Source organism: Sorex araneus, chromosome 9 (genome assembly GCF_027595985.1).
Source record: "Sorex araneus isolate mSorAra2 chromosome 9, mSorAra2.pri, whole genome shotgun sequence".
NCBI classification, from domain to species: domain Eukaryota; kingdom Metazoa; phylum Chordata; class Mammalia; order Eulipotyphla; family Soricidae; genus Sorex; species Sorex araneus.
This window is the reverse complement of record NC_073310.1, coordinates 45,504,611-45,522,252: the sequence shown is the minus strand read 5'-3', so window position 1 is coordinate 45,522,252 and position 17,642 is coordinate 45,504,611. Positions and strand designations below refer to the sequence as shown.

The 17,642-nt window shown below is 44.5% G+C and overlaps 1 protein-coding gene across 6 annotated transcripts in view; it reads left to right on the top strand.

The window, feature by feature from the left end:
• The window catches only part of DISP1 (dispatched RND transporter family member 1), a 214,670-nt gene extending 198,424 nt beyond the window's left edge, over window positions 1-16,246 (top strand). For all 6 annotated transcript variants that reach the window (XM_055146916.1, XM_055146915.1, XM_055146917.1 and 3 more), the window contains one exon: window positions 6,466-16,246. In XM_055146916.1, coding sequence (XP_055002891.1) covers window positions 6,466-10,044 — 3,579 coding nt within the window. In that variant the 3' untranslated portion in view covers window positions 10,045-16,246. The remainder of the gene's footprint in view (window positions 1-6,465) is intronic.
• Window positions 16,247-17,642: the final 1,396 nt, after the last annotated feature.

Genomic DNA, 17,642 nt, shown 5'->3' with positions numbered 1-17,642 from the left:
CTGGTGGCAGAAAAATCTTTCTGCAAGGGATGAAAAAATGTGATCACTTATGTACCTTTGTAAGTGACATTTACAAAATTTAGACTGTCTAAAGGAATTTATATTCTCTATTTGTCTGAATATTTCTCTTTTGGGCTAGTGATAAGGATTGGACAGTTTTGAGCTCAAGATTGCAATCCCTGGCAAAATTATGGTTAGCATTTTGGTCTTCTAGTTAAAGTTTGAGGAAAAGACTCAAGACACATGCCTAAATGAATGGTCAATCATCAATCCACAACAGAAAATGAATAAATAGATAATCAAGCCTCCAAAATTCGACCTCAGAAAGTATGGCTCTTACTTTGACATATTAAATACGGTTCTACCAATTACGAATGCCCTTGTATTCTAGTTTCAAATTCGGTTAATGATCCGAGATAATAAAAACTATTTCATGGATGTAGTATAGTCAGTGATATCATAAACAAGAACCATTGGTTAACAGTTCAGTTTCAGATTACGTTTTTCCAATGTCCCAGCTCAATACCCTTTTAGGATTTTTCTTAATATGGTTTGAGCAAACTGCTTGGAGTCTTTTCCCTGCTCAAACCCGAGCTTTTGTACTTAAGCACTTGGTTATTAACAACTATCAAGCTGAGTGGGGCCCATAACAACTGATGCAGACCCCCATAGCTTAATTGTTGGTAGGTTGACTCCAGAAAAAATGCCTAGTAGCCAGTGGAATATCTCAGTGAGACCAGATGTTTCCATTGTCACCTGCCAGTGTTTATAACGCATTGAGTTCAAACTCCAGACTCCGTGTAAATGAACTTGCCACTTGTGCTCATAACTCAGACAGCCTGAGATTGGCTGAAGAGCTTCTGTTTCAGATGTTGTTGTCTTTCATAAAAAGCCTCCGTTGACAACCCTCAACTTCACTTCTCTTTTCTGCTCTTTGATATCCTGAGGGACACATTGCAGTTAGTCATTAGTAACCAGAAGTGTGTTTCCCTAATCTTGGCTCTGCGGGGAACCCTTTACCCTGTTTCTTAGTCTTTGAACATTGTAGAAGTTGGCACGCTAAGGAATTGGCTTGTAAAGGGGATTTGAAACTTGGTGCCTAAGACCCTGTTTGCTAGGTTCACTTTTGTGAATAGCTGAAATGGCCCCTCCCCCTGCCCCCACCACCACCACTAAAACTTTGAGGATCCCTGAAAAGTGTTTACTCATGCTTGTTTTTAAAAGGACTAGGAAGCCTTTGCTTTTCTTTTTTCCCCTAAGCGCCCTTAAATTTTTAATAACGGGGAACTTTGTCACATGGGAAAGGAGAGTCCAGCAGGCAACTGAACTTGCTATTAATTTTCTTCCCTTTATTCTCTCTGCCTCTTAAAATATCTCCTACTTAACCAATACTTTTAGAAGATATCATTTGAAACTCTTCTGGGTTCTTCTTTTTCTCTCCTCTTCCTTTACTCCCTATTTTAAACTGCTCTCCCCTCCCCATCTATCTTAACTAGAAAATTGTGCAAGGACATGTTACAACCACATGACAAAAACAATTTCCTGCAAGACTGATTTCTAGAATTAAAAGGTGCTCTTGGGCCAGAGCAGTAGTACAACAGGTAGGGCACTTGCCTTGCACATGGCCAACCTGGGCTTGATCTTTGGCACCTCATAGGTTTCCCCAAGCCCCACCAGGAGTGATCCTGAATGCAAAGCCAGAAGTAAGCCCTGAGCGCCACTGAGTGGGGCCCAGGCCAGGTCACACACACACACACACACACACACACACACCAAAAAAAGGGACTCTCACCCCTCATAATAGTCCAAGATATTATTCTTACTGTGTTCTTTTATAAGCTTCAAAGATTTTTTTAAATCATCCTTGTACATTCCTATGGCAAAATTGCAGCTGTTGAGACCAGAGAAATAGTACAGGAATTAAGGTGCATGCCTTGCAAATGACCAACCCCAGTTTGATACCCAGCACAATAGAGTCCCCTGAACATTGTCAGGTGCCGCCCTAGAAGGGCCCAGGCACCAAGATTCCCAGTAGCACCATGTCCTCACGCTCTCACATTGCACCCATTGGCAGTTTTGTTAATTATCAAGAGGGAGCATCCCAGAACTCCTGATCACTGCTTTGGAGACATCCACCCCCACAAAACTTAATTAAATAATTAATTAAATAAATAGAGCTGTCTAACTGCATGCGGACATTCCTGTTTGCAAAGCCCCACAGCCAAATATCTGTCACAGTAATGAGCTATCGCAATTACAAGCAACTAAGTTGGTACCTCCACATGCTCAGGTGTGTCTACTGTGCAGATGCACACAGACCTTGGGGGCATAGCAGTCTTCGTGGTTTCTTTGTCTTATTTCCCTGCCGTGTTATCTTGTGTAGAAACTGAGTGTTTTCCTTGGAATGATTGGATGGACGAGAACACATGGCCTAATTGCCTGAAAGCTTAAACCAGACACTCCTGAATTAATTTTGCCTCTCTCCCTCCTTTGCAGAAAATTTTTAAATCCCTCAGTATTCTATGGGAAATCTGCTTCTTTAAGGGTCCTGTTGTACCCAAGACAGCTACTTCCCTCCCTAATTGATCTAACGCTCCTCGGGACAATATCCCCCGCTTTGGAAAACCCTGACCTAGACAATCCATTCCCTTCCATTCTGGGCTCTGGAATTGAAGCCAGGCTGCTTCCAAACAGCAGTCTACAGCATTTTTTCTCTTAGCTCTCAAAAAATGTCCAGAGGTTGTACACTTGCCAGTACCACCTTTGACTTTGAAAATTGACTCTCCGGAGGCTTCCTAGCATTTATTTTTCATTGCAGGCATCAAGATTGTATTTGGTCTGCATTTATCCCATCCACTATTTTAATCATAGACACACACATGTACCCTCTCTTATCGAAAAGATTATTCAAGGACAGAATGAATTTTGTGCTTTTTTTATTCTCAGTTTTAGCTTCAACCCTGTTTCAAATTTTAGTTGACAGTGGGGCCCAGAGAAATAGGTAAAGCACTGACCTTGCACAGCCAACCATTGTTTAATCCCCGGCACCCCGAGGGCACTCGGAACCCCACCAGGAGTGACTCTGAGCACAGCCAGATATGCCCCCCCACACACACCAAAACAATTAAATTAGTTGACATGAAACTACATATATATCTTTCTAACTGATATCAGGTTTCATAACGTATTGATTCATTTTTCACTATCTAAGAACTGTAACACATTGAGGGTGCATTAACTTCCAGCGAACAGTGAGTTCACCAGGATGACCCCAGGGTCTGCCTGTTATTTCTTTGCTGATGAAACTGCTCATCTGCCTTAAAAGCCAAAAAGATGGGGCCACAGCAGTAGAACAGCAGGAAGGACATTTGCCTTACACAAGGCCCACCCAGATTCATTCCCTGGCACCACCTATGGCCCTGGGGAAAGGAGTGAGCCCTGAGTATAAGCTCTGAACACAGGTGTGACCCAGACACCAAAAATAATTTTTTTAAATAAAAGATGCTATTCCAGGGCTGGAGCGATAGCACAGCGGGTAGGGCATTTGCCTTGCACGTGACGGACCCGGGTTCAATTCCCAGCATCCGATATGGTCCCCTGAGCACTGCCAGGGGTGATTCCTGAGTGCAGAGCCAGGAGTAACCCCTGTGCATTGCTGGGTGTGACCAAAAAAGCAAAAAAAAAAAAAAATGCTATTCCAGGGTTTCCTGTTATTTATTGGGTGCATTCATTTCCCCTGACTTAGAATACATGACTGTTTTTACTTAGATACAGAATGTCAAGTAGCTTTTGATTTTTAGAAGTAAGCTTTTTAAAATTTTTGTTAATGGAAACGAGCTTTAAGAATCAAGTTTTGGGGGCTGGAGAGATAGCACAGCGGGTAGGACGTTTGCCTTGCACGCGGCCGACCCGGGTTCAAATCCCAGCATCCCATATGGTCCCCTGAGCACGGCCAGTGGTAATTCCTGAGTGCAGAGCCAGGAGTAACCCCTGTGCATTGCCAGGTGTGACCCAAAAAGCAAAAAAAAAAAAAAAAAAAAAAAATCAAGTTTTGCAAGAGGTCTTGGGATATGGCTGAAGTGGTAGAGCACATGCCTGGCATATCTAAAACTCCAAGTTTAATTCCCAACCCCAAATAGCCATCCTAACACCACCAGGTGTCCTCACGGTGGCCCCAAGCACCCATGGACCTGTTGTGCTAGAATACCACAGAATTTGGTCCCAATTTTAAAAATAATAATAATAAGCCCTATTAAACCTCATTTTTGTGCTGTTGAGAAAAAACTCCTATGCTAATTTCAATTCAACACCTCCAATGGAATTCCTCTTTTAAAACTGTTTTATTGGTATAAGAAAGTAGCTTAGTGGTAGATCACTTGCCTCACATATTTAAAACTATGGCTTTCCTTCCTGCCTCCAGCACAAAAAAAAAAAAATTCATTTTGTTCTAACAGATACAAAAGTAGAAGAGTGTAATGAATCCTCTGATTTCAACAATTCTTAGTGCATGGCAGGTCTTGTTTTGTCTGTGCCTTGCCCACACAAGATTAAACCTAATAAAGTATCATACATAGTAGGGTTTAAAGGATTATCAGGAACTTAGTTCTCAGTTAAATTTTAGGGTCCAAAGAGATGGTTGGTGCCAAGTTCTCCTATGCTTTGAGAAGAAATTTCAATGCATGACTGAGAAACATCTACTTGAATAAAGGGAAAAGGGTGGTTTTAATCCTACTAGGAAAAAGAAAATTTCACACCCTTCTTGACCTTTGGAGTTTCCTTGCTGGTACAGCCTTGGGTAAATAGAGATGAGGAAAGTGATGTGGATGAGTCACCTTTAGCTCTGTTACTTGGAGGAGAAGTCTTTGGAATGGTTCAAGAAAAGGGGAATATTACATATTGTCACTCCTGAGGAAAAGGAAATTTAGATTCAAAGGGAACAGAATTACAAAGGCTTCCTAATCCTCTAGCCATGCCAGTCATGGAACAATTGTTCAGGTTTTTCCCCTAAGAAAAGTCAGAGAGAGGTCCAAATGAAATGCCATCCATGTTAAGTCCAGAATTTTCATACTTGCAAAAAAGGCAGCAGATGCCACTTTACTGAGAAAGAAACTTCTGCAGAAAGGATTTTAGCCCAGTTAAATAAAATGTTAGCCTGTGGTAGAAGTCATAAAATTCTTGCTGAAATGACTTTTGTTGATGCCAAATTTTATTTAAAATTATAATGATAAGGACTAGAGAGATTGTCCAAGGGTTAAGGCACAGGCCTTCCTTGCATATGGCCAACCCCAGTTTGATTCTTGGTACCTCAGAGCCATCCACAGAGATCACATGCCTGGGCATTGCCCAGGGCAGCTCTGAGGGCCGCAGGGCACCACCAGTCAGACCCAGCACTGCAGGACCCAAGCAACCCTGCAGTGAACTGCCACCAACTGATGAGAATTGTTGGGAGGCACCCCGGCCTCCTGAGCCTTTGTGTTGCCCCAAAAACAATTATAATAATATCAGAATGATAGATATTATATTTAAATGTTTATATTATTTTAATTCTGTTTATTAGATTGATTTTATGTCATATTTAGTATATAGATGTTATATTCTATAATGCATGTTATATCTATATAGATATCTATACATATATATACCTATATAATTATATCTATAATAATGGATGTTATATTTAATATAACATCTATTAAATTTATAGATGTTATATGTCTTTATATATACCCTACTGGAAGAAACAGTTCAATTCCAGGTCTTTCCTAGGAGTCCCTGACAGTTTCCTAGGAAATACCATTTCTGCTTCCAGCTAAGTTGATAACAGTGTAGTTCCTTGATCCCCAAAACTTTTATGCTATTTAACCAGACGTTTTAGGCAAAACCATAAATTTTTTATATGTAAAGTGGATTCTTAAGTTTGCCAAGCTTTTTCACTTTTGCTTGTCAAAGCAATTTTGGAAGGAATGTTTTTTTGTTTGTTTGGGGGCCACACCTGGCAGTGCTCAGGGCTTACTCCTGTCTGCATTCAGAGATCATTCCTGGTGGGCTCAGGAGCCATATGGGGTACTAAGGACGAATCAAGTTCGGCTGCATGCGAGGCAAGCACCCTACCCACTGTACTATCTCTCCGGCCCTGTATGTCCATTTTTTCTTACCCGAACTAGCATTGTCAGTCAAAGTAGTCTCACACCAGTGAGTCATTCACAAATAAGTGGTTTATTTCTCCAAATTAATGGGGCTGGGGGGGGGAGGGAAGTGAGTATCCCAGGAAGGGGGCCGTGTAAAATATAAGATGCAACATAAGAGACTTTAGGCAAGAGAACCTTCATCTGGTAGCCAAACGGGTGCCTGATTTAAGAGGATGAATCATTCAACTGGAACTTGCCCTGCCCCTCAAGGTCCCCTTTGTTCAGACCTTTCTGTGAGCTGATGCTAAATGCCAGCCCTCTGTGTCTCTCCCCGCAGATCAGATCTCATCCGCAGTTTGGGGATCTCTGCCAGAGGACCACCGCCGCGTCCTGCTGCCCCAGCTGGACCCTGGGGAACTACATTGCCATTCTGAACAACAGATCGTCCTGCCAGAAAATCGTCGAGCGAGATGTTTCTCATACCCTGAAGCTGCTTCGAACCTGCGCCAAACACTACCAAAACGGCACCCTGGAGCCCGACTGCTGGGACATGGCAGCCAGAAGAAAGGATCAGCTCAAGTGCACCAACGTGCCCCGGAAATGCACCAAGCACAATGCCGTGTACCAGATCCTCCATTACTTGGTGGACAAGGACTTTCTGTCCCCAAAGACAGCTGACTCCGCCACGCCAGCTTTGAAGTACAGCATGCTCTTCTCCCCCACCGAGAAAGGAGAGAGCATGATGAACATCTACCTGGACAACTTCGAAAACTGGAACGCTTCCGACGGCATCACCACCATCACGGGCATCGAGTTTGGCATCAAACACAGTTTGTTTCAGGATTATCTTCTGATGGATACTGTGTATCCCGCCATCGCCATCGTCATCGTCCTCCTGGTCATGTGCATCTACACCAAGTCCATGTTCATCACGCTGATGACCATGTTTGCCATCATCAGCTCCTTGATCGTCTCCTATTTTCTCTACCGCGTAGTGTTCAACTTCGAATTTTTCCCCTTTATGAATCTCACGGCACTCATTATTTTGGTCGGAATTGGAGCGGACGATGCTTTTGTCCTGTGCGACGTCTGGAACTACACCAAATTTGACAAACCTCACGCGGAAACGTCGGAGACCGTGAGCATCACCCTGCAGCATGCCGCCCTCTCCATGTTCGTCACCAGTTTCACCACAGCCGCAGCGTTTTACGCGAACTACGTTAGCAACATCACAGCCATCCGATGCTTTGGGGTCTACGCAGGCACAGCCATCTTGGTGAATTATGTTCTGATGGTCACGTGGCTCCCCGCAGTGGTGGTCCTGCATGAACGCTATCTGCTTAATATCTTCAGTTGCTTCAAGAAGCCCCAGCAGCAAATCTATGATACCAAAAGCTGCTGGACTGTGGCTTGTCAGAAGTGCCACAAAGTACTTTTCGCCATTTCGGAAGCATCACGAATCTTTTTCGAGAAAGTCCTGCCCTGCATTGTCATTAAGTTCCGCTACCTTTGGCTGTTCTGGTTCCTTGCCTTAACCATAGGTGGGGCCTACATTGTGTGCATAAACCCAAAGATGAAACTGCCCTCGTTGGAGTTATCAGAGTTCCAGGTGTTCAGGGCGTCGCATCCTTTTGAACGTTATGATGCCGAGTACAAAAAGCTGTTCATGTTTGAGCGCGTTCACCACGGAGAGGAGCTCCACATGCCCATCACCGTCATCTGGGGGGTGTCCCCCAAAGACAACGGCAACCCACTGAATCCCAAGAGTAAGGGGAAGCTAACCCTGGACAGTCGTTTCAACATCGCCAGCCCCGCTTCACAGGTCTGGATTTTGCACTTCTGTCAGAAACTGAGAAACCAGAGCTTCTTTTACCAGACGGATGAGCAGGACTTCACCAGCTGCTTCATTGAGACTTTCAAACAGTGGATGGAGAACCAGGACTGCGACGAACCCGCCCTGTACCCGTGCTGCAGCCGCTGGAGCTTCCCCTACAAGCAGGAGATCTTCGAACTGTGCATCAAGAGAGCCATCATGGAGCTGGAGCGGAGCACGGGCTACCATCTGGACAGCAAGACCCCCGGGCCCCGGTTTGATATCAACGATACTATCCGGGCGGTCGTGCTCGAGTTCCAGAGCACCTACCTCTTCACCCTAGCTTATGAGAAGATGCACCAGTTCTACAAAGAGGTGGACTCCTGGATTTCCAACGAGCTGACTTCCGCCCCGGAGGGCCTCAGCAACGGCTGGTTCGTCAGCAACCTGGAATTCTACGACCTCCAGGACAGCCTCTCAGATGGCACCCTCATTGCCATGGGGCTCTCGGTGGCCGTGGCTTTCAGCGTGATGCTGCTCACCACGTGGAACATCATCATCAGCCTGTACGCCATCCTTTCCATCGCCGGGACCATCTTCGTGACCGTGGGCTCTCTGGTCCTCCTGGGCTGGGAGCTCAATGTTCTGGAGTCCGTCACCATTTCTGTCGCAGTTGGCTTGTCCGTCGACTTCGCCGTCCATTACGGGGTGGCTTACCGCCTGGCCCCCGATGCCGACCGAGAAGGAAAAGTGATCTTCTCTCTGAGCCGCATGGGCTCGGCCATCGCCATGGCCGCGCTGACCACCTTCGTGGCTGGAGCCATGATGATGCCCTCCACAGTCCTGGCTTACACCCAGCTGGGCACCTTCATGATGCTCATCATGTGCATCAGCTGGGCCTTCGCCACCTTCTTTTTCCAGTGTTTGTGCCGGTGCCTAGGGCCACAGGGCACCTATGGTCAGATTCCTTTGCCGAAGAAACTCCAGTGCAGTGCCTTTTCCCATGCCTTGTCAACAAGCCCTGGGGACAAGGGACAGAGCAAAACGCATGCCGGGAATGCTTATCATTTGGCGCCCAGGGGCCAGAAATCAGAACTGGAGCATGAGTTCTACGAGCTGGAGCCCCTGGCCTCCCACAGCTGCACTGCCTCTGAGAAGAGCCCTTACGAAGAGCCCCACATCTGCTCCGACTTTTTCAACAGCCAGGCCAAGAATGTTGGGCTGCCTGTGCACGCCACGTACACCAGCGAACTCAGCAAAAGCCCCAAGGGCGAGCCAAGTGCTGCCCTGCTACCGCCCTCACTCGATCAGCGCTCGGTGTGTCACCTCTTCTCTCTGCATCAGAGATGCAGCTGCCCGCACGCCTACAAACACTGGAAATATGGTCCGCACGCCTGCCAGCAGGTGGGTGACTGCTTGGGCCACCAGTGCGCTCCCACCAGCGCTTTCCTGCACCTCCAGAATGGTGTGGCACCCCTGAAGGCTGCTCACCAAGCCCCCGAGGGCTTCCTGCACCCCATCCCGCACCTCCACCACCCCTGCCCCTGCCTCCAGGGCAGCATGAAGGCACCCACAGTGCAGAATTCTCTGCCCAGGAATCCCTTTCTCCAGCCCACGCAGCCCCAAGAGAAGGTGACACTGAGCGGCGGCCACAGCCTGCAGAGCCTAGAACATCTCCCCCCCGTGGCAGAGGCAGCCTTGGGGTGCAGAAGCTCTGGCCCTTCGCGACAAGCGTGTTGCGATTCTGACACTAACCGAAGGGGACCATGTCAAAACAGAGACATGGAGAATGGGGAGGTCGGTGGCAGGGCTGAGAGCAAGGACTCAGAGAGTCAGACAGACGTGGAGCCCAGCTTGTCCCAGACGGACGTCATTGTGAACTCAGAACATTTAAATCAAAAGGAACCAAAATTTATATTTCACCATTTCATGGGGGAGGCCGGTTATCGATCCTGCCCAAACAATCCATCGAATTGTGGCAGAATTGTGAGAGTGAAGTGCAATTCTGTGGACTGTCAGATGCCAAACCTTGACGCCAATGTGCCTGCTGTATTAACACACTCAGAACTTTCTGGCGAAAGTTTGTTAATAAAAACACTTTAATAAATAGAGTATTCAATTCAGAACCAGTGCCTCAATCATTGCTTTGAAGTGAGAGCAAAATTCAGAAGTCTAGAAAGGGAGCCCCGTAAGTCAAAAGCAAGCACAGATCACTTGTTTAGAAATCGTGGGGTATGTTTCTGTTCTGTATGAACAGTTAAACTTGTCGAATGAGTGTTCTCTGATATTCGGACGTGACATATTCAAAAGACACGTTTTGGAGGGTGGGAGGTATCTGTGATCTGTTACCCAGCTTGAAAAACAATCATCTCAATCTCCTCCATAGCAATAAGTCAGAATTTCAGAGTTTGACTGACCTAGAATTTCCATTCTCCCCAGCTATCATGTTTACCTGATGTTCTTCTCTAGCCCATTCAGTTGTACAGAAGCAAAGATTTTGATCGACATAATTTCTATCTGAGCTGCTTTACTTGACATCTAGGCACTAAATGCTGAAAACCACATTTTTGACCAGGCCTCTGTAGAAATCTAATTGCCAGGCATTTTAATAGGGTGTCCCACCTGTCTACATAAGTAGGCCTCACATGAAGCCTGTGACACATTTCTATTCAAATTGCTGTCTTTTCTCACATTCGCCAAAATATACAACTGTTCACTTTATTACATTTCTTAGTCTCAGAGTCATGGGCCTCGGCTTATGTCAGGCGACAATGATATTAGTGCCCCATAGGGAAGCACACGTGTAAAGAGATGTAAAGAGCACACGTGTAAAATAGTCTCAGTTAAGTTGCAGAGAGGGACCCAGGTCGGGTCAGCTGTACTCCCTGGAAGAATCCAAAGCAAGAGATCTTGTTCTATAAAGCTTGCTCTTCCATCTCTGCGCCTCCGGGGACACATTCCAATCGCTTTCTCCGGTGTCAAATGGTGTCTCTAGATGCACTGGGAAGATTTTGTTGTGCAACTACCACCTGGAAAGGCGAGGCCTTGGGTCCCCCTTTGAACTGGCATTTTTGTATCTCATGTGAGATCAGCCTGCAGTAATTGAGCTGTCAAAGCTTGCTTGCTGGGTAATACTTCAGATGACTTAGTCCTCTTCAGGCATCATCTGATCCCCCTGCATTCCGACCCTCTGCAGGGAGATTTCTATCTAACTTCCCCCTTCTTTTCTGGAATTCTGCCTCCAGTTTGACCCTGAAGAAAACTGGTGACGATCTGTTTAAATCCATGGTTTCTTTCAGAATTGATAGTGCTTATTTTATTGCATTTTTCCAAACTCTCAGGAGGGCTGAAGAGATAGTATAGCAGATAAGGTGCTTGCACATGGCCAACGCTGACTTGATCTCTGGGGCCCCATACAATCCCCTGTGTCTGAGCACAGAGGCAGGAGTTAAACCCTGAGCACATCCAGGTGTCACAAAAAAAAAAAATACTCTCAGGAGTTCCAGGAGTTAAAAGAGTAAGTTCATTATCTCCAACTTTCCACCAGCAAATGTCGTTTCCATTAAGTAGCTTTCCCGCTTTTACTGACTTTTCTTCAGGGGCTCAGAACTCCCTCCATGATGACCTTGGTTGAACTTAAATGTGTCCTCCTGTAGTTTTCCTGCCAGTGGTTCCTCCTCTGTTCACGGAAGAGAAAACAAATATCTCTGATCTCTCTGCCACATATTTGGGATCCCCAAAGGTGTTTGAGAAGTTATGTCCTCCCACTCACATCCCCAGTTCCACGATCCTGTTTTAAGCAATTAGACACTGATTGTGCCATTGTGTTCTCCTCCGGATGTAAAAGCTGGTACCACCTGCCAAGTCTGGTGCAACGCAATGAAATGGCGCAGGAAGGAGGAGCAATTGATCGTCTGGCTGAACAGCCCTGACTGTTCGCTTGAAGGTGGAAATAACTTTGGGCTCAAGCCGTCCAGCTGCTTCTCACGAAGCTTGGAGGGAGCTAAACCCACTCGCTCAATCTCACATGTCCTGTTGCCACCCACCCACCTCCCCAAACCACTTCTGAATTTTCCCTCTGAAGTTGAGTGTGTCGATCCCATCGTACTTGTTTCTCATGGGAAACCATGAGGAAATAAGGACTCAGTACAACACTAGTTTCTTTGTTTTCCTTCTGAAATGCGGAAACAGAGTTGACTGGTGAAAACTTAGTCACCCAAATATACCTTCTGAGTTGAGCAGACCCAGACCAAATGTAAGGGTAACGCACACTCTATTACAAACTCCATTACAGAGGCTAGTCAAAAGACTCTCCTGACCTAAGTCTCCTTTCCTCAGAGAAGTGATACCCTGGCTTTTGCCCAGACCTCGATGAGTATTTGCCGGTGATCTGTACTTACTGGGGCTCTGAACCTCAAATGTGGCAGAAAACATTTTCAAATTGCTTGAAACTCCAACTTTAGTCTTTGAATTTGGAGGGGGTTGGGTGCTGGGATTTGGGTCACATCCAGCTGTGCTCAGGGCTTTCTCCTGGCTCTGCACTCAGTAATTAGTCCTGGTAGGCTTTGGGGACCATATATGATACTGAGGATTTAATCTAGGTCAACTGCAAGCAAGGCAAGTGCCTTACCTAGTGTGCTAGCTCTCAACTGCTGAATTGACTTTTTTTTTTAATACTGTAGCACTGTAGCATTGTCGTCCCATTGTTCATCAGTTTGCTCGAACAGGCACCAGTAACGTCTCCCTTGTGAGACTTGTTACTGTTTTGGGCATATCAAATACGCCATGGGAGCTTGCCGGGCTCTGCCGTGCGGGCGGGATACTCTCGGTAGCTTGCCGGGCTCTTAATACAGAATTTTTTAAAAAGAATTTATTAGCCGAACCTAGAAATCAAAACTTTTTAAAAAAATTTCATTACTGAGCCACAAGGATCACTTTTTCTAGTTCTGTTCTAAGAAAAAATTCCACATATGCTCTTTTTTCAGGGATGGCAAAGGGGCCCAGAAAGATACTACAACAGTGATTGCCGTGTTCAGTCCCTGGCACCATATGTGGTCCTCTGAGCACTGCCAGGAGTGATCCCTGAGCACAGAGCCAGGACTAAGCCCTAAACCCAGCTAGGTTTACAATAAATAAATATTTTTTGCAAAGTAGATAAAAGGTTAAATACATAGCAAAAGAAACCTTTCACTAAACTATTTCTGAGTTGAAGGACTTTTGCTTAAGGGCTGTGCTTCCTGTCAGTTACTTCAACACAATGTGCCTAAGAGACTTGAGTCCGTGTTATCAAATTTGTTCCAGTCTTCTTCCCTGCGAGATCATTTTGTAAATTCCTCCTTGAATGAGAACTGGAATAAGCCATGAGCACAAAGTTTTTCACAAAGAAGAGCTCTATTGTTTAAAATGAACTACACAGTTACATCTGTGTATATTCATTTCTTGTGCATAATTGCTGTAAAATGCACATCCTCCTAAAACAATATTCCTTAAAGTTATGCTAAGCTGTTATTATATTAAATTTCATTGCAATAAGCTATCTGTGCTCCGGCCTCAATCATTGAAAATTTTGAAACTCTCTCCATGGGTGATTTGAAGAGAAACTTTACAAATGTGGTTTTAGAGTAGATTAGGAAAATGTTCCGGATTCTCGTTGTCTCACATGGAAACCATCTTGCCACAGCAATTAGGACAGTTTCTGAATGAAACAGGAGGAAACAATGACTTTAAAAACAGCTGTATCTTTTCTCTCTAATGAGGAGAGTCATTTTAGAAGAAAAAACTAAGCCTATGTTAAAAAATTCCAAAGACTCATTTGGGTTGTTTGACTTGTTTTTGTTTTGTTTCCATAAGCCTCAGTGCTACCCACAAAAGAAGAAATGTGTTGTCTGTTTTTTAAAATGCAGAAGGAACATGCTCAAATACTCCTTATATACCCTGGTGAATCTTCCTCAAATGTTTACTGGCCCTGTCATTTATTTCAGTAATATTATATTGCATTACAATTGGCTTTTGTAAAATGACCACTTTCATTAATATTTGATTTTGTACTCAGAGCGATTGCAAATCTTTGCATTAAATATAGAGAAAAATCATGATCCATGATTGATTCATAGAATGTTGTGCCTCTGTTCTTACAGTGTCTTACATGCCCTTGTTTTGGACTGTTGGGAGGGAAAAAACCACATTGTGTTCTCTTCATTCACTTTCCAAACCACTTAATGCAAATGCAAGAACAACTCAGTAAATAATGTATGAATACTTTCTGTCAACGCCTCTAAGCCATCAATTAGTGCTAACTAGGACACAATTTGCTAATTCAATGGAGCAGAGTGGGTACTTGTTACACAATAAGTATGCCTTCCTGAAATTTGGAGCATGAGAATGCTATTTTAGGTTTTGGGGAGGAAACATGGAATAATTCAGCATTCAGAAGTTCTATTCAGAAAGGGCTCTACCTAGTATAGAACTTAAAAGATTTTCCTCTCAGAAACATGCAAAACTGCACATTTTCTTTCTCTCTGTTTAGGAGGTTAGGAGGATCATGGCAATAAGGGATAAATGTGGGTGATCAGGCACACACCCACTGGTGCTTGGGGAACCAGCAGTAGGAGAGATGAAATTGGGGTTCCCATATGCAAATTATGTAAATAATGTTCTCCTGCTCTTTGAGCATTTCCCCAACCCATGAACTGTACACTTGACACTTTGGGCAGCTACGTCAGTGGCCTGACTTGTTACAGGTAGCTCCACAAAACATATTTTCTTAAGAGATTTAAAACCCATATTTGAGACAAGGGTCAACTCCCCATTCTCACAAGCCACCTCCAATGGGACACAGTTCTCAGTTTGTCTGGTTCCTCCCATCCTTATACTGTAACCGTGAAACAGAACTTACCCTTCAGGTCCTCCATGCGCTGGAACTCCTCCATTTTGGCATTGACCCTTTCAATCACATCTTCACACTTCTGCAATATCATCTATAACGACCTAACCTGTAGAGTTCTTTTCAGCAAGATATATTTTCTCTGCAGCCAAATAAAGTTCTTAAGAAAGCTGGTTTTCATTTGTGACAGAATGACAGAGAAAAACTCTCAACTTCTCTCCACTAATTGGACTTTATAGAATATACAGCAGGAGGGGCTCTTACCTGGCATGCTACCAAACCAATTCCCAGCATCCAAAATGGTCTCGTGAGCACCGCTAGGAGTAATTTCTGAGTGTCTAGCTAGGAGTAAACCCTGAGTATCGTCCAGTATATCCCTCCACACAAAAAAAAAAAATTAAAAACAAAAGAGTTCTAGGGTTTAAAATTTTTTTCAGAGTATTCTGAAAACTGCTTTTGCAACATATTGTGATCATTATAATCTCATTAACTTGAAAAGGTCCGGTAGAAGTATGTCTAGGCACAACTTTGCCAGCAGTTTTAAGTGCTTGTTGACACAGCAGCTCTTTGTAAAACCGTCATGCATGGCCTCTCTCAAACGCTGGTCTCCTGGATGTCCCCAGTTAAGTGCATTCTAACAGCAACGAAGCGCGTGAGTGAAGTAGCCTTCGAGACTGGGCTGTGCAGAGCTCCCGGGTCAGCCTGCCCCAGCAGCAGCTCTTCCTACAGGTCTGGGCAGAGTGGAAACAAGCACAGCTGGGGGGATGTTCTCCAATTGTAAGAGGCTTAGGGGGCTCACTCTTCTCTATAGCTTCACTTCTGCCCTTTACTTTTCAGTTTTCTGACTTGAGTGTTTTATTCATCACCTGTATCGGGTAGCAGTGGATTTCTCCAGAGCCATCTTGGATTGTTGAATAATTCTATCACAGACCACAGTTTGAACACCTCCCCTGAAAAGAACCACTAAGCTCTAATTGGCAGATCAGCAGTGTGGGATTCACTTCCCTGAGTTACCTCGCAAATCCTGCACGCTTTGATAGATTTCCCCATTAACCATCAAAGAGGAAGCAGAGTGAGCAGCACCTCTTCATCGCTCTCATTCTGAAAGCCAGTTTAGTCCCAGATCTTGCCCTGGAAATGAAGACAGGCAGGCCTTCCATCTGGGGGTGATGGTTAGACACCCCCACCCCCACTCGGGGTGGCAGATCTCATTTGGAGTCCTTTCTGAGGCAGCTTTTATATTCTCGGTGTTTTGTTGTCACCTTTGGATCTTAGGAAGAATCAGCTGTACGGGTCATCTGAAGGGAATGACGGGATATATTTGCGTATTTGCTCCATAACTGCATTAGACTTGGAAGTTACTATAACTCCCAGGCCCCATCAGCACCCATCACTTGCTTGAGAGTGTGCCACTTCCTGTCTCCCTCTCTAGACTAAATCCTTGATCTCCTTCAACACTGAAGCCTTCTTCAACACGGAAGCCAGAAAACTGAACCAACAAGGCATTGTACTCAGGGCACAGAGGAGGAATTCTGGTGATGCAGCTGCCTGTAAGAACACTGAGTGTTGAACACAGGCCAGGAATATAGCTCAATGGTAGTACACTTGCCTTCTAAGTACCCTGGGTGCAAAATGTGTGGTCCCAAAAACCCCTGGGAGTGAGCACAAAGCTAGGAGAAGTCCCTGAGCACCTCTGGGTGTGTCACCCTTTCCAAACTTAAAGCTAAAACAACACCTAACCAAACAAAGGGGGATTTGTAAGGCAAATAATTGCACAACTAAGATATTTTTCAATGAGAGATACAGGAAAAATTTAGCAACCTGATTTAAATAGTCTTAAGCAATGTAGAGCTACTCTGGTATGAAGTAGCAAGACCTTAAAACAATGTTTTGAGAAAATTGGTGTCTAAAAACAAGCAGCCAACCCAAGTCCAGTTCGCAGCATCCCATGTGGTCTATCAAGCAACTCCAGAAGTAACCCCTGAGTGCAGAGCCAGGAGTAACCCCTAAGTACCACCGAGTGTGGTCCACAAAATAGATAAGTAAACAAAATCTAATAATAAAACTAAAGTTGGTGATACCTACCTCACATGGTTGCAAGGACGAAATAAGACATGTCAAAGCAATTCTGTAACTAGCCGTATCCCTGCACCGTAGAGTGATGCTCTCCTGTCTTCTCTTCCACTCAGACTCAGCAGACACCTGTGCTCAACTGCTTTCAGTGTCACAGCTGCTGTCTGCAGATTTGCCTGTAATCACGACGATCACATATGTTACATGGCATGTACGTGTTTGTGTATACATGATTTTATGTATTTCTGAAAATTCTTCAAAATAATAAAACCTGGATGCCATTCCAATCACTCTCACTTGTCCTTCCCTCTTTTGGTTGGAGGTTTGTTTTGGGCCTTCACCTAAGCTGTGTTCTTCTTACCTGGCCCTTTCATTTACTCATATATCAAGGTATTCATCCTCTATTCTCCCAGGGATACTGCAGAGACATTTTCTACTCCAATTTTGATGCTAATGTTTTAAAGATTATCTTTTATATTCTGGCCAGGCAACTTTTATAGTTGCTAAATCATCACTACATGTATCCTCAAAGCAACCTACATTGTAAGATGATCACTAATAAATTTTGGATGGATGGATGGATGGGTAGATGAATAGATGGATGGAAGAATGGTGGTTGACCTAGTCTGGACATATGCTTCTCTCTTATTTACAGATGATATAATCAAGATTGAAGCAATTACCTTGATCACTTCAGTTGACAAGTGCCAAATTTGGAATTTTTTTAATCTACCATAGTTAAATC